Raw genomic sequence first — 25,081 nt, forward strand, 5'->3', positions numbered from 1 at the left:
GTAAATTCTTATTTTTTAAACTGCAGAGTTTTTTACAACTATTTTGCTCCAAGCCAGAGGAGCCTCGTCAGCTGTCAGAGGAGTAAGTCGCAGGGTTGTTACTCAATTGTAGACTAGCATCCACCGTGAGAGCCCCCCCCCCCCCCCCAGGTGGGTCTTCCTCCCTAATCTATTTTGTGTGAAAGATGTTTGGTCTCAGACGTTCTCGGATTCTTGTGTTCGCAGTATTATCCTGAGGGTCAACTAATAGAATTTTTGACCGCTCCTCCGTCGCCCCCCCCCCCCCCCCCCCCCCAATTTGGGAGCCTCATCAGGCATTCCATCGGTTTGCTGTTTTGGGCTACCATTTTCAGCTTTCAACCATTCCATCCAGCCTGTCTGCACCTCGAGTGTTCACGAAGATGATGGTAGCTCGCCTTTGCTTCCTGGGAGTGACCGTGGTCCCCTATCTCTACTATCTTATCTATGCTCCATCAGCATAGGCTCTCACTGATCCGATCTTCACTTCTCACAGCTGGTTTGTCAATTGCAGGGAGTCCAGCCTGGTGCCGTCTCGGCTACTTTTGTTCCTGTCCATGATTTCAACACAAGCATACCCTTCTGATGTATAACCAAGTCCTGAGGCTGCTCCTCCACCCTCCTGCTTCACGCCTTGAACATCACTGCTTTGCTTACATACTGCCATCAGGCTACGTCCCGCTTGCTTGCACCTCATGTCATCTGTCTGTCGCCCCTTCCCACTAGATTGTTAGCTCTTCCGAGCAGGGCCCGCTTTCCTCTTGTTGTTAAAGCCGCCTTCTCGACGCATTTCACTCACATCTCTCCCCTACTCAGCGACCATCTTTACGCGCTTTTCTCCTGCTGGTAATTGGCTCATCTCAATCTATGGCCACCAGCCCCAAGTAGTACAGTAATCACTCCCTCGCTATTTACATCTGAGCTGTATTATGTTTTGATAATTGTTGTGCTATTTGTTACCTGTACTCTATTTTTGATATTTATTTACTGGAATGCTAAGTTGTGTATCCCTGTACTGTCCTTTTGTACGGCCCTGCAAAACACTTGTAGTGCCTTATAAATAAAATGTAGTAATAATAATAATCCTCCATGGTTTGGTTGGTACTGAAGAAGCGGTCGCTGTCGGTCTGCTTATGCATTAGTTTGCTGGGCAAAATGTTGGCCTCCTTCGAGGCGTTTTCAGTGTGGCAGGTTTCACACCAGGAGGTTTCAACTGGACCTGCTGTTCCAGTGGACATGATCTCCTCTCTACTTTATGCAAGCTGTTCTATCTCTTTTCATTCCCTCTCTTATGGTGGTTGACTACCAACCATCTCTGGACCAGTCCCCCTTTCGTGATCTGGTATTGGATTTTAGTGACCATGGAGGCTAGCCTGGGGGGTAGTGGTCTTGCAGCCTCAATTTTGGAGTCCGTGGCTTCTCCACAAGGCTTTTTTGCCAATAAATGTTCTGGAACTCTGGGTGATATTCAACGGTAGCGTTCCACCTTCCCTGGGGCTGTCCAATATGGGAACAGTCTGACAATGCAGTGGCATACATAAATTGCCAAGTGGGAAGGGTAAGTTGTTTAGCAATGCAGAAGGGTGCATACATTCTAGAGTAGGCAGAGAAGCAAGCATGTTCAGACTAGATCCGCCGTGTTCATTCACGGGGTTGAAAATTGAGACGTGGATTATCGAAGTCACCAGTATCTACACCACTGGACCCTTTTCAGGAGCTGGTAGATTGGTGGGGCTGTCCAGATGTGGACCTCATGGCATCTTGGCTCAGTTACAAGCTGCCAGTGTATTGTTCCAGTACGCAGGATCCGGAGGAGATGGCGTTGTTTCCTGGATCCTGAAACACATCAATCGGGAGTGACCAACACTGATCCTGGTAGCTCCGGACTGGCCCCGTCTGCTTTGGTATTTGGACCTTCTTGAGCTTCTACAGGATGATCCATGGCCACTACTGATTTGTCGCGACCTTCATCAATCAATGTCCTTTGTTTACTTCGTCTTTGTTTAATGGCGTAACTGTTGAGGCTGTGAATCTAACCATGCTTAAGGCTAGGATGCCTGTGTCAGCAGCACATTTTATTACTGCATTTGGCAGTCCTTCTTTCTCTGACGTCCTAGTGGATGCTGGGGACTCCGTCAGGACCATGGGGATATAGCGGCTCCGCAGGAGACAGGGCACAATAATAAAAGCTTTAGGATCAGGTGGTGTGCACTGGCTCCTCCCCCTATGACCCTCCTCCAAGCCTCAGTTAGATTTTTGTGCCCGACGAGAAGGGTGCAATCTAGGTGGCTCTCCTGAGCTGCTTAGAATAAAAGTTTAAGTTAGGTTTTTTATTTTCAGTGAGTCCTGCTGGCAACAGGCTCACTGCTACGAGGGACTTAGGGGAGAGAAGAAAACTCACCTGCGTGCAGGATGGATTTGCTTTTTAGGCTACTGGACACCATTAGCTCCAGAGGGAGTCGGAACACAGGTCTCACCCTGGGGTTCGTCCCGGAGCCGTGCCGCCGACCCCCCTTGCAGATGCCGAAGTTGAAGAGGTCCAGAGGTCCAGAAACAGGCGGCAGAAGACTTTCAGTCTTCATAAGGTAGCGCACAGCACTGCAGCTGTGCGCCATTGTTGTCAGCACACTTCACCAACAGTCACCAACTGTCACTGAGGGTGCAGGGCGCTGGGGGGGGCGCCCTGGGCAGCAATGTATAATACCTTTTTATGGCTAAAATACATCACATATAGCCCTTGAGGCTATATGGATGTATTTAACCCCTGCCAGATCTCACAAACTCCGGGAGAAGAGCCCGCCGAAAAGGGGGCGGGGCCTATTCTCCTCAGCACACGGCGCCATTTTCCTGCTCAGCTCTGCTGTGAGGAAGGCTCCCAGGCACTACAGAAACAGGGTTAAAACAGAGAGGGGGGGCACTTATTTGGCGATATAGCATTTTTATATATGTAATCATAAGGGAAAACACTTGTATAAGGGGTTGTCCCTGTATAATTATAGCTTTTTTGGTGTGTGCTGGCAAACTCTCCCTCTGTCTCCCCAAAGGGCTAGTGGGGTCCTGTCCTCTATCAGAGCATTCCCTGTGTATGTGCTGTGTGTCGGTACGTGTGTGTCGACATGTAGGAGGACGATGTTGGTGAGGAGGCGGAGCAAATTGCCTGTATTGGTGATGTCACTCTCTAGGGAGTCGACACTGGAATGGATGGCTTATTTAGGAATTACGTGATGTCAACACGCTGCAAGGTCGGTTGACGACATGAGACGGCCGGCAAACAAATTAGTACCTGTCCAGGCGTCTCAGACACCGTCAGGGGCTTGTAAAAACGCCCATTTACCTCAGTTGGTCGACACAGACACAGACACTGACTCCAGTGTCGACGGTGAAGAAACAAACGTATTTTCCTTTAGGGCCACACGTTTCATGTTAAGGGCAATGAAGGAGGTGTTACATATTTCTGATACTACAAGTACCACAAATAAGGGTATTATGTAGGGTGTGAATAAACTACTTGTAGTTTTTCCTGAATCAGATAAATTAAATGAAGTGTGTGATGATACGTGGGTTTCCTCCGATAGAAAATTATTGGCGGTATACCCTTTCCCGCCAGAAGTTAGGGCGAGTTGGGAAACACACCTTAGGGTGAATAAGGCGCTCACACGCTTATAAAAACAAGTGGCGTTACCGTCTCCAGATACGGCAGCCCTCAAGGAGCCAGCTGATAGGAAGCTGAAAAATATCCTAAAAGTATATACACATATACTGGTGTTATACTACGACCAGCAATCGCCTCAGCCTGGATGTGCAGCGCTGAGGGGGCTTGGTCGGATTTCCTGACTGGAAATATTGATACCCTTGACAGGGACAAGATTTTATTGACTATAGAGCATTTTAAGGATGCATTTCTATATATGCGAGATGCGCAGAGGGATATTTGCATTCTGGCATCAAGAGTAAATGTGATGTCCATATCTGCCAGACGACAGTGGTCAGGTGATGCAGATTCCAGACGGCACATGGAAGTATTGCCGTATAAAGGGGCGGTCCATCGGACCTGGTGGCCATGGCAACAGCTGAAAAATCCACCTTTTGTTACCCCAAGTCACATCTCAGCAGAAAAGGACACAGTCTTTTCAGTCTCAGTCCTTTCGTCCCCATAAGGGCAGGCGGGCAAAAGGGCCAGTCATATCTGCCCAGGGGTAGAGGAAAGGGAAGAAGACTGCAGCAGGCAGCCCATTCCCAGGAACAGAAGCCCTCCACAGCTTCTGCCAAGTCCGCAGCATGACGCTGGGGCCGTACAAGCGGACTCAGGTGCGGTAGGGGGTCATCTCAAGAGTTTCAGCACGCAGTGGGCTCACTCACAAGTGGACTCCTGGATCCTACACGTAGTATCCCAGGTGTACATTGGAAATTCGAGACGTCTCCCCCTCACAAGTTCCTGAAGTCTGCTTTACCAACGTCTCCCTCCGACAGGGAGGCAGTATTGGGAACAATTCACAGGCTGTATTCCCAGCAGGTGATAATCAAAGTACCCCTTCTACAACAAGGGAAGGGGTATTATTCCACACTATATTGTGGTACTGAAGCCAGACGGCTAGGTGAGATCTGAAATATTTGAACACTTACATACAAGCGTTCAAATCAAGATGGAGTCACTCAGAGCAGTGATAACGAACCAGGAAGAAGGGGACGATATGGTGTCACTGGATATCAGGGACGCTTACCTACATGTCCAAATTTGCCCTTCTCACCAAGGGTACCTCAGGTTCGTGGTACAGAACTGTCACTATCAGTTTCAGACGCTGCCGTTTGGATTGTCCACGGCACCCCGGGTCTTTACCAAGGTAATGGCCGAAATGATGATTCTTCTTAAAAGAAATATGGACGCTTTCCTGATAAAGGCAAGGTCCAGAGAACAGTTGGAGGTCGGAGTAGCACTATCTTAAGTAGTTCTACGACAGCACGAGTGGATTCTAAATATTCCAAAATCGCAGTTTTTTCCGACGACACGTCTACTGTTCCTAGGGATGATTCTGGACACAGTCCAGAAAAGGATGTTATCTCCCGGAGAAGAAAGCCAGGGAGTTATCCGAGCTAGTCAGGAACCTCCTAAAACCAGGAAAAGTATCAGTGCATCATTGCACAAGGATCCTGTGAAAAATGGTGGTTTCTTACAAAGCGATCCCATTCGGTAGATTTCACGCAAGAACCTTTACGTGGGATCTGCTGGAAAATGGTCCGAATCGCATCTTCAGATGCATCAGCGGATAACCCTGTCTCCAAGGACAAGGGTGTTTCTTCTGCGGTGGCTGCAGAGTGCTCATCTATGAAAGGGCCGCAGATTCGGCATTCAGGACTGGGTCCTGGTGACCACGGATGCCAGCCTGAGTGGCTGGGGAGCAGTCACACAAGGAAAAAATTTCCAGAGAGTGTGATCGAGTCTGGAGACTTCTCTCCACATAAATATACTGGAGCTAAGGGCAATTTACAATGCTCTAAGCTTAGCAAGACCTCTGCTTCAAGGTCAGCCGGTATTGATCCAGTGGGACAACATCACGGCAGTCGCCCACGTAAACAGACAGGGCGGCACAAGAAGCAGGAGGGAAATGGCAGAAACTGCAAGGATTCTTCGCTGGGCGAAAAATCATGTGATAACACTCTCAGCAGTGTTCATTCCGGGAGTGGAAAACTGGGAAGCAGACTTCCTCAGCAGGCATGACCTCCACCCGGGAGAGTGGGGACTTCATCGGGAAGTCTTCCACATGATTGTAAACCGTTGTGAAAAACCAAAGGTGGACATGATGGCGTCCCGCCTGAACAAAAAACTAGATATTGCGCCAGGTCAAGGGACCCTCAGGCAATAGCGGTGGACGCTCTGGTAACACTGTGGATGTACCAGTCAGAGTATGTGTTCCCTCCTATGCCTCTCATACAAAAAGTACTGAGAATCATAAGAGGGAGATGAGTAAGAATGATACTCGTGGTTCCGGATTGGCCAAGAAGGACTTGGTACCCGAAACTTCAAGAGATGTTCACGGAAGACCCGTGGCCTCTACCTTTAAGAAAGGACCTGCTCCAGCAGGGGCCTTGTCTGTTCCAAGACTTACCGCGGCCGCGTTTGACGGCATGGCGGTTGAACGCCGGATCCTGAAAGGGCATTCCAGATGAAGTCATCCCTACCCTGGTCGAAGACAGGAAGGATGTAACCGCAAAACATTTTCACCGCATTTGGCGAAGATATGTTGCGTGGTGTGGGGCCAAGAAGGCCCCTACAGAGGAATTCCAACTGGGTCGTTTCCTACATTTCCTGAAAACAGGACTGTCTATGGGCCTAAAATTAGGGTCCATTAAGGTTCAAATTTCGGCCCTGTCGAATTTCTTCCAGAAAGAACTGGCTTTAGTGCCTGACGTTCAGATGTTTGTAAAAGGGGTACTGCATATACAGCCTCCTTTTGTGCCCCAGTGGCACCTTGGGATCTCAATGTTGTTTTGAGTTTCCTAAAGTCACATTGGTTTGAACCACTCACCACTGTGGACTTAGCATCGTCACCTTCCATGTGAGATATTTTATTAGCCCTGGCTTCAGCCAGGCGTGTGTCAGAATTGGCGGCTTTATCATATATAAAGCCCTTACTTAATTTTTCATTCTGACAGGGCAGAATTGAGGACTCGTCCTCAATTTCTCCTTAAGGTGTTTTCTGTTTTTCACATGAACCAACCTATTGTGGTACCTGCGGGTACTAGGGACTTGGAGGACTCCAAGTTACTTGACGTTGTCAGGGCCCTGAAAAATATGTTTCCAGGAAGGCTGGAGTCAGAAAATCTGACTCGCTGTTTAGCCTGTATGCACCCAACAAGATGGGTGCTCCTGCTTCTAAGCAGACGATTGCTCGCTGGATTTGTAATACAATTCAGTTTACACATTCTGTGGCAGGCCTGCCACAGCCAAAATCGGTAAAAGCCCATTCCAAAAGGAAGGGGGCTCATCTTGGGCGACTGCCCGAGGGGTCTCGGCTTTACAACTTTGCCAAGCAGTTACTTGGTCAGGGGAAAACACGTTTGCTAAATTCTACAAATTTGATACCCTGGCTGAGGAGGACATGGAGTTCTCTCATTCGGTGCTGCAGGGTCATCCGCACTCTCCCGCCCGTTTGGGAGCTTTGGTATAATCCCCATGGTCCTGACGGAGTCCCCAGCATCCACTAGGACGTCAGAGAAAATAAGATTTTACTTACCGATAAATCTATTTCTCGTAGTCCGTAGTGGATGCTGGGCGCCCATCCCAAGTGCGGATTGTCTGCAATACTTGTACATAGTTATTGTTACAAAAATCGGGTTATTCTTGTTGTGAGCCATCTTTTCAGAGGCTCCTTCGTTGTTATCATACTGTTAACTGGGTTCAGATCACAGGTTGTACGGTGTGATTGGTGTGGCTGGTATGAGTCTTACCCGGGATTCAATATCCTTCCTTATTATGCACGCTCGTCCGGGCACAGTATCCTAACTGAGGCTTGGAGGAGGGTCATAGGGGGAGTAGCCAGTGCACACCACCTGATCCTAAAGCTTTTATTATTGTGCCCTGTCTCCTGCGGAGCCGCTATATCCCCATGGTCCTGACGGAGTCCCCAGCATCCACTACGGACTACGAGAAATAGATTTATCGGTAAGTAAAATCTTATTTTTTTTTTTATGTCTCCTGATATGAGGTTTGTCATTTTCCAATCGTCATCCTCCCGCTTCTCCCGACGTCTTCTGTTCCTTCAGGCAGGAGTGGATGCTGGTCTCCAGTTGACAACCTTAAAGGTGCAGCTTTCAGCGTTACCCGGATTCTTTAACCATCTTTCTCTGACGTCCTAAGTGGATGCTGGGGACTCCGTCAGGACCATGGGGAATAGCGGCTCCGCAGGAGACAGGGCACAAAAGTAAAAGCTTTAGGATCAGGTGGTGTGCACTGGCTCCTCCCCCTATGACCCTCCTCCAAGCCTCAGTTAAGATTTTGTGCCCGGCCGAGAAGGGTGCAATCTAGGTGGCTCTCCTAAAGAGCCGATTAGAGTAAAAGTTTTGGAACTTTTCAGTGGGATCTGCTGGAAAAATGGTCCGGATCGCATCTTCAGATGCATCAGCGGATAACCCTGTCTCCAAGGACAAGGGTGTTTCTTCTGCGGTGGCTGCAGAGTGCTCATCTACTAAAGGGCCGCAGATTCGGCATTCAGGACTGGGTCCTGGTAACCACGGATGCCAGCCTGAGAGGCTGGGGAGCAGTCACACAGGGAAAAAAAAATTTTCCAGGGAGTGTGATCAAGTCTGGAGACTTCTCTCCACATAAATATACTGGAGCTAAGGACAATTTACAATGCTCTAAGCTTAGCAAGACCTCTGCTTCAAGGTCAGCCGGTATTGATCCAGTGGGACAACATCACGGCAGTCGCCCACGTAAACAGACAGGGCGGCACAAGAAGCAGGAGGGCAATGGCAGAAACTGCAAGGATTTTTCGCTGGGCGGAAAATCATGTGATAGCACTGTCAGCAGTGTTCATTCCGGGAGTGGACAACTGGGAAGCAAACTTCCTCAGCAGGCACGACCTCCACCCGGGAGAGTGGGGACTTCATCGGGAAGTCTTCCACATGATTGTGAACCGTTGGGAAAGACCAAAGGTGGACATGATGGCGTCCCGCCTGAACAAAAAACTGGACAGGTATTGCGCCAGGTCAAGAGACCCTCAGGCAATAGCTGTGGACGTTTTTGGTAACACCGTGGGTGTACCAGTCGGTGTATGTGTTCCCTCCTCTGCTTCTCATACCTAAGGTACTGAGAATTATAAGACGTAGAGGAGTAAGAACTATACTCGTGGCTCCGGATTGGCCAAGAAGGACTTGGTACCCGGAACTTCAAGAGATGCTCACAGAGGACTCATGGCCTCTGCCGCTAAGAAGGGACTTGCTTCAGCAAGTACCATGTCTGTTCCAAGACTTACCGCGGCTGCGTTTGACGGCATGGCGGTTGAACGCCGGATCCTAAGGGAAAAAGGCATTCCGGAAGAGGTCATTCCTACCCTGGTCAAAGCCAGGAAGGAGGTGACCGCACAACATTATCACCACATGTGGCGAAAATATGTTGCGTGGTGTGAGGCCAGGAAGGCCCCACGAAGAAATTTCAACTCGGTCGATTCCTGCATTTCCTGCAAACAGGAGTGTCTATGGGCCTCAAATTGGGGTCCATTAAGGTTCAAATTTCGGCCCTGTCGATTTTCTTCCAGAAAGAATTGGCTTCAGTTCCTGAAGTCCAGAAGTTTGTCAAGGGAGTACTGCATATACAACCCCCTTTTGTGCCTCCAGTGGCACTGTGGGATCTCAACGTAGTTCTGGGATTCTTCAAATCACATTGGTTTAAACCGCTCAAATCTGTGGATTTGAAATATCTCACATGGAAAGTGACCATGATGTTGGCCCTGGCCTCGGCCAGGCGAGTATCAGAATTGGCTGATTTGTCTCACAAAAGCCATATCTGATTGTCCATTCGGACAGGGCAGAGCTGCGGACTCGTCCCCAGTTTCTCCCTAAGGTGGTGTCAGCGTTTCACCTGAACCAGCTTATTGTGGTACCTGCGGCTACTAGGGACTTGGAGGACTCCAAGTTGCTAGATGTTGTCAGGGCCCTGAAAATATAGGTTTCCAGGACGGCTGGAGTCAGGAAAACTGACTTGCTGTTATCCTGTATGCACCCAACAAACTGGGTGCTCTTGCTTCTAAGCAGACGATTGCTAGTTGGATGTGTAGTACAATTCAGCTTGCACATTCTGTGGCAGGCCTGCCACAGCCAAAATATGTAAATGCCCATTCCACAAGGAAGGTGGGCTCATCTTGGGCGGCTGCCCGAGGGGTCTCGGCTTTACAACTTTGCCGAGCTGCTACTTGTTCAGGGGCACACCCTGGCTGAGGAGGACCTGGAGTTCTCTCACTCTGTGCTGCAGAGTCATCCGCACTCTCCCGCCCGTTTGGGAGCTTTGGTATAATCCCCATGGTCCTGACGGAGTCCCCAGCATCCACTTAGGACGTCAGAGAAAATAAGAATTTACTTACCGATAATTCTATTTCTCGTAGTCCGTAGTGGATGCTGGGCGTCCATCCCAAGTGCGGATTGTCTGCAATACTTGTACATAGTTATTGTTACAAAAATCGGGTTATTATTGTTGTGAGCCATCTTTTCAGAGGCTCCGCTGTTATCATGCTGTTAACTGGGTTCAGATCACAGGTTGTACAGTGTGATTGGTGTGGCTGGTATGAGTCTTACCCGGGATTCAAAATCCTTCCTTATTGTGTACGCTCGTCCGGGCACAGTATCCTAACTGAGGCTTGGAGGAGGGTCATAGGGGGAGGAGCCAGTGCACACCACCTGATCCTAAAGCTTTTACTTTTGTGCCCTGTCTCCTGCGGAGCTGCTATTCCCCATGGTCCTGACGGAGTCCCCAGCATCCACTACGGACTACGAGAAATAGAATTATCGGTAAGTAAATTCTTATTAGTGTCTGATTCTGGTACTCCGGACTTTTCTACAGATACTTCATGCTTAGTCACCGTTTATTCTATCTGGTCCCGTGGGATCTTAATTTGGTTTTACAGTTTCTGCAGTCAGAACCTCCTAGAGAAGGTGGATCTTGTATTGGAAGATGTCCTTGCGCTTGGCCCTGGTTTCCGCTCTGAGTATCTCTGAGTTGGGGGCTTTATCGCACTGCTCTCTGTATCATTTTTCATGACGATCGGGCTGAACTTTATACAAAGGGCCGGTACAGACCTGATCGCTGTTGTGCAAAATCACATAGCGGCCGATTATCAAATGACTGCTCATGCACCGCAGTGTGAAGGCGTGACGCTAAACAGCGACTGGATTGTGTGACAATTTCGATCACAAGGTGATTGACAGGAAGAGGAAATTTGGGGGTGGTAACTGGCTGTTTTCTGGGAGTGTCAGGAAAAATGCAGGCGTTCCCAAGCATTTTCTGGAAGTGTGTATGACGTCGGCTCCTGCCCCGATCAGCCTGTTTCTATTGCACTGTAGGAGTAAGTCCTGGGCTGCGCACAGACTGCACGATATGGAAAATTATTTGATGGTGAGTGAGTTGCGAACTGATTTGCAGATGTCCGCTGGCTGGCAAAGTTTTCGCATGGCATACAAATGCATTCGCACAATTGAAAGGGGTGGATTTCACCTCTCCCTGGGCGGCGACTATCTGATCACAGCCCTCTGCAAATTTGCAGCATAGTGATCAGGTCTGAATTAGGCCCAAAGTCTTTTTTGCCTAAGGTTGTTTGCAGTTTTCACATTATTCAAGCTATTTGTGCTTTTGGTTTTCACTTCTGACGATACCTCTTTTGACTATTTGGATATTGTGCGGGCTCTTTTTTTTGTTATGTATTCACTAAAGCATGGTTGCCCCACTTGCAAACAGACTGTCTAGGTTGATTCGTATGGTCAACCGTCAGGCTTATGTAACAGGTGGACATCCTACCTGGCGTCTTTCAGCCCATTTGTCTGTCAGTTGATGCCTCTTGGGCCAAGTGGCGCAGGGTTTCTGCTGTTCAGCTGTTGCGTTGCCACCTGGTACTTCGTGCACGCTGTTGTAAAATCTTACAGGTTAAATAAGTTTACATCCAAGGAAACCAGTTTTGGATGTCTGGTACTGCAGGGTACTTCAGCGCCTTTGTGCCCATGAGGACTGCTTTGGGACATCCCCAGTGCATCTCCAGTGTACCACAGTGGATGAAGGAGAAGACAGGATTTTGGTACTTACCGATTTACATCCATTTCCCAGATTCCATGGGGACACTAGACTACCTGCCAGCACTATTGTTTTGCCTATTTGGTATTTTGTGTTTATTGGCTTGTGTTGTAGTTCCTGCAGCATACAGTATGATGTGTGTATTGTTGCTTTTAGTTTGATTTCATTGTTTGGACAACTATGGCCCATGTTTGTGTGGTTCTTTTCTCTCTCCTTTGTTTTTCTCCTCTCCGTTTCTACTTTGGCTTAGTCTGGGTATAGAGGGTGATGAGCCACACAGAATTTAAAGTGCCAGGCTTCAGTCATCATCCATCTTTACCCTAGTGTATCTCCAGTGTCCCTCATGGAATCTGAGAAATGGGTATTTGGCAAAAATCAAAATGTGGGTGTTTTTTTGTTTTTTTTTGTTTTTTTTGTTTGGTTTCCCCCTTCAAATCTGTTCTGGGGCATAGGGCTTTCTCAACTTGCTCAGATTTCCCTCTTCTGGTGGCTGTATATGAACTATTCCAACAAGAGCTGTCCTTTAATCATCTGGGACAGGACTCTGGTCGCCATGGATGCCTATCATAGGGTGGCAGTTGTTTTTCAGCCCTTCCTCTTACAGAGAGTTTGGACATCAGTGTTCTATAGTACAGTTTTCAAGGCTTTGATCTTGGCGCTGTGGCTTATCTGAATCACCAAGGGGGCACAAAGTTCTCTGGCCATGAAAGACTGTCCGCATCATGAGATCGTACAGGCTGTCTTGATTCCTAGGGTAGAAATTTGGAGTGTTTATTATCTCAGCCGTCTCCTCAGGGTTCTTCCAGGTACTGGTCTACAGGTTAAGCTTGCCAAATGTTTCTCCAGGACCAGAGTTTTGTGTTCTCAAGCTTTGGAAAAGCCCAAGTGTACTGCAGTGGATAGAGGAGGAAGCTGGATTTATGTCCTTGCCCTAAAATCCATTTTTCTGATTTCCAAGGGGGACAATGGACACCTTCCTAGCTCTTCTGTTTTATTGCTTATATGTTCATATCTGTTAGAACAGTATAGTTCGGTGGCTGCCCCTTGGAATCTGAGAAATGCATTTTACGCCAAGTACAAAAATCGCACATGAGCTGCTTAGTAATAAAAGCTTTCCTCGTATTCAGCTGGTGTGAAATTCTGCATGGGAGGGCAATATTGATGAGAGTGCTGGTTATGTGGGATGCTGTAAGAAGTGCAGCTATTAAACACCAGGAGATAAAGCATGCAAATAATGTCTGGAGTTTGTGGAAAATCGTTTGTTTACCTTTTCCTTCTGCTTTTATATGGAATTATCTCGCAATAAAAGATTTAGTAAGTATTTCAAAGTAATATATTTTTAATGCTTCTAGAAAGTGAAAGAGGAGGATGAACCGGAGGAAGAAGATGAAGAAGAAATGGGCCATGCAGAGACTTATGCTGAATACATGCCAATAAAACGTACGTGAACAAAACAAGAACTTGTGATTGAAAGTTTCAAGTTTTTTTTTTTTTTAAATGCCCTATTTTCTCTTTTGGATACAGTTGTATACATAGACCAGCCTTTGGCATCCATGTGCATGTATTAGAACTGTGGGGGTAATTCAGAACTGCTCGCTAGCTTTTTTTTCGCTGTGCTGCGATCAGGTCAGAATTGCGCATGCGTATACACAGCAATGTGTAGGCGCGTCGCTCGGGTACAAAGCGGATCGTTGCTGTGGGTTTTACGAAGAATCCAGTCACACAACCGATCGCAAGGAGATTGACGGGATGAGGGTGTTTTTGGGTGGCCACTGACTGTTTTCTGGGAGTGGTTGGAAAAACGCAGGCGTGTCCAAGCGTTTGCAGGGTGGGTGTCTGACGTCCATTCCGGTCCCGGACAGGCTGAGTAAGTCCTGGGCTACTGAAACTGCAAAAGATCTTTGTACTACTCAGCTGCACATGCCTTCGCACACTTGCACAGCTAAAATACACTCCCCTGTAGGCGGTGACTGATCGCAGCGCTGCGCAAAACTGCTAGCGAGCGATCAGGTCTGAATTACCCTGTGTCTTATAGCCTTTTGTAGCACAAAAACATCTACTTTTATTCACGAAGAAAGATGTATTATGAAAAAAAGATTAGAATAGAATTTTTGTTACCCTCTTACAAATAGTTGTATAATTTTAAGGTACCATTATATGGAATTTGCATATTCAATGTATCATCTATTTCATTAGTTAAAGCTGGGCTGCGGCATCCTGATCCTGTTGTAGAAACCAGCTCCTTGTCCAGTGTGACCCCTCCAGATGTTTGGTTTCAGACCTCTATTCCCGAGGAGACCGTTGATAATGGCTGGCTGTCTGCTCTGCAATTAGAAGCAGTCACTTATGCTGCACAGGTTTGTTTTCAGTTTTACTATGTAGTTTTAAGATTTATCCGTCCATATAATTAAGCAAGTTCTGTCATGTCTATGTCTCTATCTATTGCAGTAGCATATGAATGATCCTATCTGAAATGTTCATTCCTCCAATGCATATAAATGCTACGAGATGTCTTTCCATATTGGAGTCATTTGTATGAGTTTAACTGACAATGTGATCTTTTTCTAGCAACATGAAACCTACCTTCCTAATGGAGAGAGAGCTGGATTCTTAATTGGTGATGGTGCAGGAGTTGGGAAGGGAAGAACCATTGCTGGGATCATATTTGAAAATTACTTGTTGAGTAGGAAAAGATCCTTATGGTAAGTTCACACGACAAAGCCATTCAAGACCTAGACAATATGGTATTAATCTTTTATTTAATGTTGGAATCCTAGTTTGCACCAATTAAAATAAAAGGATTAAACTGGCTCTTTCTAAGTGCTATCACTTCAGCCATTGACCTATGAACCTTCCCATTGGTCCCAAAGTTCCTCTTCTCTTCCCCAGGGCAAGACAGGCTATGTCCAGACGTCGTCAGCGGTCTAAGCCCACTGAAAAACCTGCAACATGACTGTCTCGACTCCCGTCTAGGGGCTCCCAGTGTAGGAGGCCAGCTTCTGCTCTTTTTGAAGGTCTGGCTGAGTACCACCTCTGACTCTGTCATGAGTAACGTACTACTGTATCTCAGTGTTACGCTCTGGTCTCCAAGGAGCATCCACCAAATCAGTTCTTCACAGTAGGCCTTTAAGTAGACCTCAACAAAGCAGTCTCATTATTGGAGTCCGTCTGCAGTGATTATTCCAGTCAGCGATTGCTCCATTTGGAGGCTCTGTTAGATACAAAATCCCAAGGGGTTTTCTCTAACGTCCTAAGTGGATGCTGGGACTCCGTAAGGACCATGGGGATTAGCGGATCCGCAGGAGACTGGGCACAACTAAAGGAAGCTTTAGGACTACCTGGTGTGCACTGGCTCCTCCCACTAAGACCCTCCTCCAGACCTCAGTTAGATTTCTGTGCCCGGCTGAGCTGGATGCACACTAGGGGCTCTCCTGAGCACCTAGAAAGAAAGTATATTTAGGTTTTTTATTTTCAGTGAGATCTGCTGGCAACAGACTCACTGCAGCGAGGGACTAAGGGGAGAAGAAGCGAACCTACCTAACAGGTGGTAGTTTGGGCTTCTTAGGCTACTGGACACCATTAGCTCCAGAGGGATCGACCGCAGGACCCGACCTTGGTGTTCGTTCCCGGAGCCGCGCCGCCGTCCCCCTTACGGAGCCAGAAGCACGAAGAAGGTCCGGAAAATCGGCGGCAGAAGACTTCGGTCTTCACCAATGTAGCGCACAGCACTGCAGCTGTGCGCCATTGCTCCTCATGTACACCTCACACTTCGGTCACTGATTGGTGCAGGGCGCTGGGGTGGGGGCGCCCTGAGGGCTATAAATAACACCTTGGCTGGCAAAATATACATCATATATAGTCCCAGAGGCTATATAGATGTAAAATTACCCCTGCCAGTATCACAGAAAAAGCGGGAGAAAGTCAGCCAAAAAGGGGGCGGGGCTTCTCCCTCAGCACACTGGTGCCATTTTCTCTTCACAGTGCAGCTGGAAGACAGCTCCCCAGGCTCTCCCCTGTAGTTTTCAGGCTCAAAGGGTTAAAAAGAGAGGGGGGGCACTAAATTTAGGCGCAATATGTGTATACAAGCAGCTATTCGGGGAAAAATCACTCCGTTATAGTGTTAATCCCTGCATTATATAGCGCTCTGGTGTGTGCTGGCATACTCTCTCTCTGTCTCCCCAAAGGACTTTGTGGGGTCCTGTCCTCAGTCAGAGCATTCCCTGTGTGTGTGCGGTGTGTCGGTACGGCTGTGTCGACATGTTGGATGAGCAAGGTTACGTGGAGGCGGAGCAGAGGCCGATAAATGGGAGGTCGCCCCCTGTGGGGCCGACACCAGAGTGGATGGATAGGTGGAAGGTATTAACCGACAGTGTCAACTCCTTACATAAAAGGCTGGATGACGTAACAGCTGTGGGACAGCCGGCTTCTCAGCCCGCGTCTGCCCAGGCGTCTCAAAGGCCATCAACAACGCCCGTTACCTCAGATGGCAGACACAGATGTCAACACGGAGTCTGACTCCAGTGTCGACGAGGTTGAGACATATACACAATCCACTAGGAACATCCGTTACATGATCTCGGCAATGAAAAATGTGTTACGCATTTTCTGACATTAACCCAAGTACCACATAAAAGGGGTTTTTATTTTTGGGGAGAAAAAACAGCCACTGTTTTGTTCCCCCATCAGATGAATGAATGAAGTGTGTAAAGAAGCGTGGTTTCCCCCGATAAGAAACTGGTTATTTCTAAAAAGTTACTGATGGCGTACCCTTTCCCGCCAGAGGATAGGTCACGTTGGGAGATATCCCTTAGGGTGAATAAGGCGCTCACACGTTTGTCAAAAGGTGGCACTGCCGTCTTAGGATACGGCCACCTTGAAGGAACCTGCTGATAAAAAGCAGGAGGCGATCCTGAAGTCTGTATATACACACTCAGGTTATATACTGAAACCTGCAATTGCCTCAGCATAAATAGTGCTGCTGCAGCGTGGTCTGACACCCTGTCAGATAATATTAATACGCTAAGACAGGGATAATAATATTTGCTAACATTGAGCATATTTAAGACGTTGTCTTATATATAAAGGATGCACAGAGGGATATTTGCCGGCTGGCATCCAGAATTAATGCAATGTCCATTCTGCCAGGAGGGTAGTAGAAACCCGGCAGTGGACAGGTGATGCTGCATTTAAAAGGCACATGGAGATTCTGCCTTATAAGGGTGAGGAATTGTTTGGGGATGGTCTCTGGGACCTCGTATCCACAGCAACAGCTGGGAAGAAAAATTTTTACCTCCAGGTTTCCTCACAAAAGCCTAAAGAAAGCACCGTATTTTCAGGTACAGTCCTTTCGGCTTCAGAAAAGCAAGCGGGTCAAAGGCGCTTCCTTTCTGCACAGAGACAAGGGAAGAAGGAAAAAGCTGCACCAGTCAGCCAGTTCCAGGATCAAATATCTTCCCTCGCTTCCTCTGAGTCCACCGCATGACGCTGGGGCTCCACAGGTGGAGACATGTGCGGTGGGGGCGCGTCTCGGGAACTGCAGGGATCAGTGGGCTTGCCCACAGGTGGATCCTTAGGTTCTGCAAGTAGTATCACAGGGATACAGGCTGGAGTTCGAGACGACTCCCCCTCGCCGTTGCCTCACATCAGCCTTGCCTGCTGCCCTCGGAGAAAGGTAGTACTGGCGGCAATTCACAAGCTGTACTTCCGGCAGGTGAAATCAAGGTACCCCTCTTTCAACAAGGCCGGGGTTACTATTCCAAAATGTTGTGGTACCGAAACCAGACGGTTCGGTGAGACCCATTCTAAAATTGAAAGCCTTGAACACTTATATACGAAGGTTCAAGTTCAAAATGGAATCGCTCAGGGCAATTATTGCAAGCCTGGAAAATTTCAGGGTATCACTGGACATCAAGGATACTTACCTGCATGTCCCTATTTACCCTCGTCACCAGGTGTACCTCAAAATTGTGGTACAGGATTGTCATTACCAATTCCAGACGTTGCCGTTGGTCTGTCCCCGGCACCGAGGGTATTTACCAAGGTAATGGCCGAAGTACTTATCCCGTACTTGGACGATCTCCTTATAAAGGCGAGGTCCAGGGAGCAGTTGTTCGTCGGAGTAGCACTATCTCGGGAAGTGCTACAACAGCACGGCTGGATTCTGAATATTCCAAAGTCACAGCTGGTTCCTACGACGCGTCTACTGTTCCTGGGTATGGTTCTGGACACAGAACAGGATAAAAAGGGTTTCTCCCGGAGGAGAAGTCCAAGGAGTTGGCGTCTCTAGATGGAGACCTCCTAATACAAATACAGGTATCGGTGCATCTATGCACGCGAGCCTTGGGAAAGATGGTAGCTTCTTACGAAGAATTTCCATTCGCCAAGTCCCATGCAAGGGTCTTCCAGTGGGATCTGTTGGACAAGTGGTCCGGGTCGCATTCTCAGATGCATCGGTGGATAACCCTGTCTCCAAGGGCCAGGGTGTCGCTGTGGTGGTGACTGCATATCTTCTAGGGGGCCGCAGATTCGGCATACAGGACTGGGTCCTGGTGACCACGGATGCCAGCCTTCAAGGCTGGGGGGCAGTCACACAGGGAAGAAACTTCCAAGGCCTATGGAAAAGTCAGGAGACTTCCCTACACATAAATGTTCTGGAACTTTGGGCCATTTACAATGCCCTAAGTCAGGCTAGACCCCTGCTTCAACACCGGCCGGTGCTGATCCAGTCAGACAACATCACGGCGGTCGCTCATGTAAACCGACAGGGCGGCACAAGAAGCAGGATGGCGATGGCAGAAGCCACAAGGATTCTCCGATGGGCGGAAAATCATGTGTTAGCACTGTCAGCAGTGTTCATTCCCGGAGTGGACAACTGAGAAGCAGACTTTCTCAGCAGACACGACCTCCACCCGAGAGAGTGGGGACTTCATCCAGAAGTCTTCCAAATGATTGTACACCGTGGGGAAAGGCCACAGGTGGACAGGATGGCGTCCCGCCTCAACAAAAAGCTACAAAGATATTGCGCCAGGTCAAGGGACCCTCAGGCGATAGCTGTGGACGCTCTGGTAACACCGTGGGTGTACCAGTCGGTGTATGTGTTCCCTTCTCTGCCTCTCATACCCAGGGTAATGAGAATAATAAGAAGGAGGGGAGTAAGAACTATACTCATTGTTTCGGGTGGCCAAGAAGAGCTTGGTACCCAGAACTCCAAGAAATGATCTCAGAGGACCCATGGCCTCTGCCGCTCTGACAGGACCTGCTGCAGCAGGGGGCCTGTCTGTTCCAAGACGTACCGCGGCTGCGTTTGACGGCATGGCGGTTGAACGCCGGATCCTGCAGGAAAAGGGCATTCCGGAGGAAGTTATCCCTACGCTATTTAAAGCTAGGAAAGAAGTGAACGCAATCCATTATCACCGCATATGGCGGAAATATGTTGCGTGCTGTGAGGCCAGTAAGGCCCCAAAGGAGGAATTTCAGCTAGGTCGTTTTCTGCACTTCCTACAAGTCAGAGGTGACTATGGGCCTAAATTGGGTTCCATTAAGGTCCAGATTTCGGCTCTATCGATTTTCTTCCAAAATAGAACTGGCTTCACTGCCTGAAGTTCAGACTTTTGTTAAGGGAGTGCTGCATAGTCAACCCCCGTTTGTGCCTCCAGTGGCACCGTGGGATCTCAACGTAGTGTTGGATTTCCTGAAGTCGCATTGAGTTGAGCCACTTAAATCCGTGGAGCTACAATACCTCACGTGGAAAGTGGTCATGCTGTGGGCCGTGGCGTCGGCCAGGCGTGTATCAGAATTGGCGGCTTTGTCATACAAATGCCCTTATCTGTATTCTATATGGATAAGGCGGAATTGAGGACTCGTTCCCAATTCCTTCCTAAGGTGGTATCAGTTTTTCATGTGAACCAACCTATTGTGGTGCCTGCGGCTACTTGGGACTTGGAGGATTCCAAGTTTTTCTGGACGTAGTCAGGGCCCTGAAAAGTATGTTTCCAGGACGGCTGGAGTCAGGAAAACTGACTCGCTATTTATCCTGTATGCACCCAACAAGCTGGGTGCTCCTGCTTCTAAGCAGACTATTGCTCGCTGGATCTGTAGCACGATTCAACTTGCACATTCTGCGGCTGGACTGCCGCACCCTAAATCTGTGAAAGGCCATTCCACGAGGAAAGTGGGCTCTTCTTGGGCGGCTGCCCGAGGGGTCTCGGCTTTACAAATTTGCCGAGCTGTTACTTGGTCGGGTTAAAACACTCTTGCAAGAAGCCAAAAGAGGAAAATTGGCTGCGCTAATGATGCTAATAAAAAATAACCCTATAAATGGAGAGCTGACAAGTACATCATAAAGAATAAAAAAATTTATTATTTAAAATACCAATATGATGTAAATACGATATCTTAAAAAATAAGTATAAGAATACTCTGAGCTGACCCTAAATAATATGTAACAGATGACGATTATTAAATGATAAATAAATAATCAATAATCTCATGAGACATGAAGAAAGAAATAATTAAAATTGACAAACATATGACAATCAAGTCATTAATTACTATGAAGTAAATATTCACAACGAATTATGACTGCACATTCTCTATAAGTACAGAGGCAGCATGTACTTTGAGATATATGGAAAGTCCCGGCAGTGAGTTGTATAATTACATAAGATAACGAATTACCTCTCCTGGGCTGTCAGTACCGGGCGTCCCCGGTGTGATCCACTAAGGTCCCTTTTTAAATGAAGAAGCAACTGTAGCAAGTTACTTGAAAAGGGACTGTTAGCATGTGCTTTCAAATGACTCTCCGTGAGAAACTGATTCCTGGAGTCTCCCGTGGGCTGGTGCAAATCCTTTATTTTGCCCACCAATGTGCAGGAGGGAGTAAGCCGTCCAGTGCCGTTAAATGCTACCGACAGGGCTGCTGTACCTGGTGTGCATCGGTGTCGGCTTAGGCTTCCAGGTGTAATGATGGAGATTCTCTCACTGCAGCTGTAGTGTCCGTACGCGGCAGCCGCCGCCAACAGCGGAGTGAAGGCGCTTAATGAAAAACGCTGGCCGGAGTCATCCGTGGTGTGCAGCCACAGCGAGATGGGGTCAGCAATCAGAGCAATAGTGGGAGGAGCTCCTCCCACTATTGCTCTGATTGCTGACCCCATCTCGCTGTGGCTGCACACCACGGATGACTCCGGCCAGCGTTTTTCATTAAGCGCCTTCACTCCGCTGTTGGCGGCGGCTGCCGCGTACGGACACTACAGCTGCAGTGAGAGAATCTCCATCATTACACCTGGAAGCCTAAGCCGACACCGATGCACACCAGGTACAGCAGCCCTGTCGGTAGCATTTAACGGCACTGGACGGCTTACTCCCTCCTGCACATTGGTGGGCAAAATAAAGGATTTGCACCAGCCCACGGGAGACTCCAGGAATCAGTTTCTCACGGAGAGTCATTTGAAAGCACATGCTAACAGTCCCTTTTCAAGTAACTTGCTACAGTTGCTTCTTCATTTAAAAAGTGACCTTAGTGGATCACACCGGGGACGCCCGGTACTGACAGCCCAGGAGAGGTAATTCGTTATCTTATGTAATTATACAACTCACTGCCGGGGCTTTCCATATATCTCAAAGTACATGCTGCCTCTGTACTTATAGAGAATGTGCAGTCATAATTCGTTGTGAATATTTACTTCATAGTAATTAATGACTTGATTGTCATATGTTTGTCAATTTTAATTATTTCTTTCTTCATGTCTCATGAGATTATTGATTATTTATTTATCATTTAATAATCGTCATCTGTTACATATTATTTAGGGTCAGCTCAGAGTATTCTTATACTTATTTTTTAAGATATCGTATTTACATCATATTGGTATTTTAAATAATAAAAATTTTTATTCTTTATTATGTACTTGTCAGCTCTCCATTTATAGGGTTATTTTTTATTAGCATCATTAGCGCAGCCAATTTTCCTCTTTTGGCTTCTAGTAACTATTAAAGCATATACACAGTGCTTTATTGGCAGCGCTCCTGATGCTGCTCTAAACCTTAAAATTATTCTTATTAGGCGCTTATAGCAGATTTTGTTTGGTTTTGGATACTCTTGCAAGAGTCTACAAGTTTGATACCCTGGCTGAGGAGGACCTAGAGTTTGCTCATTCGGTGCTGCAGAGTCATCCGCACTCACCCGCCCGTTTGGGAGCTTTGGTATAATCCCCATGGTCCTTACGGAGTCCCAGCATCCACTTAGGACGTTAGAGAAAATAAGATTTTACTCACCGGTAAATATATTTCTCGTAGTCCGTAGTGGATGCTGGGCGCCCATCCCAAGTGCGGATTGTCTGCAATACTTGTATATGGTTATTGCCTAACTAAAGGGTTATTGTTGAGCCATCTGTTGAGAGGCTCAGTTATCATACTGTTAACTGGGTATAGTATCACAAGTTATACGGTGTGATTGGTGTGGCTGGTATGAGTCTTACCCGGGATTCAAAATCCTTCCTTATTGTGTCAGCTCTTCCGGGCACAGTATCCTAACTGAGGTCTGGAGGAGGGTCTTAGTGGGAGGAGCCAGTGCACACCAGGTAGTCCTAAAGCTTTCTTTAGTTGTGCCCAGTCTCCTGCGGAGCCGCTAATCCCCATGGTCCTTACGGAGTCCCAGCATCCACTACGGACTACGAGAAATAGATTTACCGGTGAGTAAAATCTTATTTTTTCTACCCAGAGACAAAATAGTGTCTTTGTAGGCTCTGATCGGCTCTTTTCTGCTGATGTGATGAGTGTTGATCCACCTTTTCATGTGAGCACTGGGGAGATTGGTGTCCAAATTTGATATGGTGTAGTTTGGTCCGTTTCACTACAGACCTCTGTAATTAACTTCTCTCAAGGTGAAACGGATACTCCCCATCAAACTTCAGTTTGACTTTCCCCGCTATGGGTGCTCCAGTTATCTCATTGGATCCTCACCACGGATGCAAGTCTCCGGGGTTGGGGCGCAATGGCTTCCAACCACATCTTTCAATGTCATTGGATGCGCAGGCGCATCTGGAGTGGTGCTTAGTCCTCTTCCCTACCACTATACCACCATGGACACAGGCTGCAGTGGAATGCCATTACATATTGGCTGGTTCTTGAGGTCAGTCAGATGGGGGAGCATCCTTCAGAGTTCTTTCCTTTTCCATCCTCTGGCGGTACCCTGTCCTAGGCTGCCCGACAAAGATTCCTCTCTGCCCACTCCCAGATGCTGAGCAGCCATCTTGCTTCATAGCATTGTCAGCCTGCTCGAGAGAGCGGATCTCCTATCTCTCATATATTTCACTCTTGTGGTGCCAGGCGGTCTCTTATCCCCTTCCTTGCTTATCTGTGCTGGTTGCTTGTATTTTTGTTCCTTTTTCTCTGTTTCTGAGCACTTGAATTGTTTGTGTGCCTGCTGTTATCTCTATGAATAATAAAACTGTAAGGGTTAAGCTGTACATAGCAATTTTAATTTGAGAAATAAACACCTAGGGACTGTTAATGAAATAAGGAGAAATTTTTTATTTTTGGAATTTTGTCTGTTCGTTCCAGCATCATACAAAAACTACAGGGTGAATTTGGTTTGTGTTTTTACTGTTGTACAGCTTAGTGACCTAGAAAGAATCTGAGGTGTGTATGATCTTGATCGTCATAAATCGCAATAAAGGAAAAAACAGATGCTTGACACTCCGCACATGCAGTGTGCAGGCTCCTCAAGCCAAAATTACTATATGTATATAAATATATTTACAATTCTATACATATACTGCACACCCCCAAACTCAGAGTTTTTATATAAGTATGTATAAATATACAAGATCTATTTTTGCATGAAAATCCGACTCAATCACTAATCGGGCATGTTATCTTAAATCGTGAAGTTTCAGTTTACATATCAATCCAGTAGACTGCGCACCAAGACAAATAGTACAAGCTATGGTTATGCACGATGCAAGTTCATATATATCAGAGCCGCTGGTCATGTTACTTGCAACCTTTTTTGTGTTAAGTAGCAACGTGTTTTTTTATCTATAAGCTGTTCAACTAAAGTGAACTTATATTGGTTTGTGATTAGAACATTAGGTGCTACTACTGTCTTTGTAAAATGAGTTCCACTAAACCATATCTGACATCCACGCAAGCAAAGCAATCCACGCAAGCAAAACACTAGTTAAGGGGGGTACACACGGAGAGATCCGTGCTTAAATTTTAAGCAATCTGACTAGATTGCTTAGAAGTTAAGCACGTATCTCTCCGTGTGTACGCCCCAGAGCGATAGTGTTGCACAGCCCCGCGCATCGCTATCGCCGGTGCTAGATTGGCACATCGCTCATTTCACCGCTGGGTGAAAATCGTTCATTTCACCGCTGGGTGAAATGATCGCCGCCCCCCCCCCGTGTACTTCCCCATTCCCCCTCCTCGCACAGCACACATCGCACTGTGCTGAGCAGGGGAGAGATGCGTGCTGAGCGTTTGTGCTAGATCACTCAGCACACATCTTTGCTGTCTTAGATTTTGTACAATCTTGCGGTTTATTATTTTTCCTGATCAGTGCATTCTCAGACTATTGTTATATTTATATCTGTATAGATATCTGAAATTGTACTACAGCATGTCACATTACTAACTGCATTCGGAGGTAATTTCTACAGTTTGTTATTCTTATTCTCTGCCTACTAATTTGTTTAAGTGGTCACTCCACTGTGCTTGGAGCCTCACATTAATTGGGTGACACAGGAACACTTATTCGTTTATTTGTGGTCTTAGCATTCGGTGTTCTTGCTCCCACACTACCACTAAGTTTTTGCTGTGGGTTTGTGTGTTTAACTTCTATACAGTGGAACTGTGCCTTCCAAGGGAACATCGTCAAAGACTTCACAGGAGAGGGGTGTTCCTGTGCTGTGCGCATTCACTTGCAAAACCTTTGCCAGGGCGTGACAAAAATATTTTTTCTAAAATTTAGGAGCCAGCTTAAAATATCAGGAGCTAGACTCTCTCCCACAACCAGAATATACGAAGATTCCTATAGTACACCACTCATGCTTCCTTGCATGCCGGTGGTCTCTGTGCAGCAAGACTGGGGGTGAATATCTCTGGCCTTTACAGCCGCATTTCTCATGAGGGCGGCAGCGAGCAGAGCTAGAACTCTGGCAGAAACCTGCAACAGTGCCATGGTCTGAGGGCAGCTCCAGGGTGGCAGCAGTCATAGGAGAGGTTAGCGGAGAATAGTGCAGGATGACTGGAGCCAAGGATGGTAGCTCTATAAGCGTGTGACTATCCCTG

At 47.3% G+C, this 25,081-nt stretch overlaps 1 protein-coding gene across 3 annotated transcripts in view; it reads left to right on the forward strand.

The window, feature by feature from the left end:
* Positions 1–25,081, forward strand: part of SBNO1 (strawberry notch homolog 1) — a 257,136-nt gene that overhangs the window by 72,346 nt on the left and 159,709 nt on the right. For all 3 annotated transcript variants that reach the window (XM_063964507.1, XM_063964505.1, XM_063964506.1), the window contains 3 exons: positions 13,144–13,231; positions 13,988–14,148; positions 14,360–14,493. In XM_063964507.1, coding sequence (XP_063820577.1) covers positions 13,144–13,231; positions 13,988–14,148; positions 14,360–14,493 — 383 coding nt within the window. The remainder of the gene's footprint in view (positions 1–13,143; positions 13,232–13,987; positions 14,149–14,359; positions 14,494–25,081) is intronic.

Source organism: Pseudophryne corroboree, chromosome 1, assembly GCF_028390025.1.
Source record: "Pseudophryne corroboree isolate aPseCor3 chromosome 1, aPseCor3.hap2, whole genome shotgun sequence".
Taxonomy (NCBI): domain Eukaryota; kingdom Metazoa; phylum Chordata; class Amphibia; order Anura; family Myobatrachidae; genus Pseudophryne; species Pseudophryne corroboree.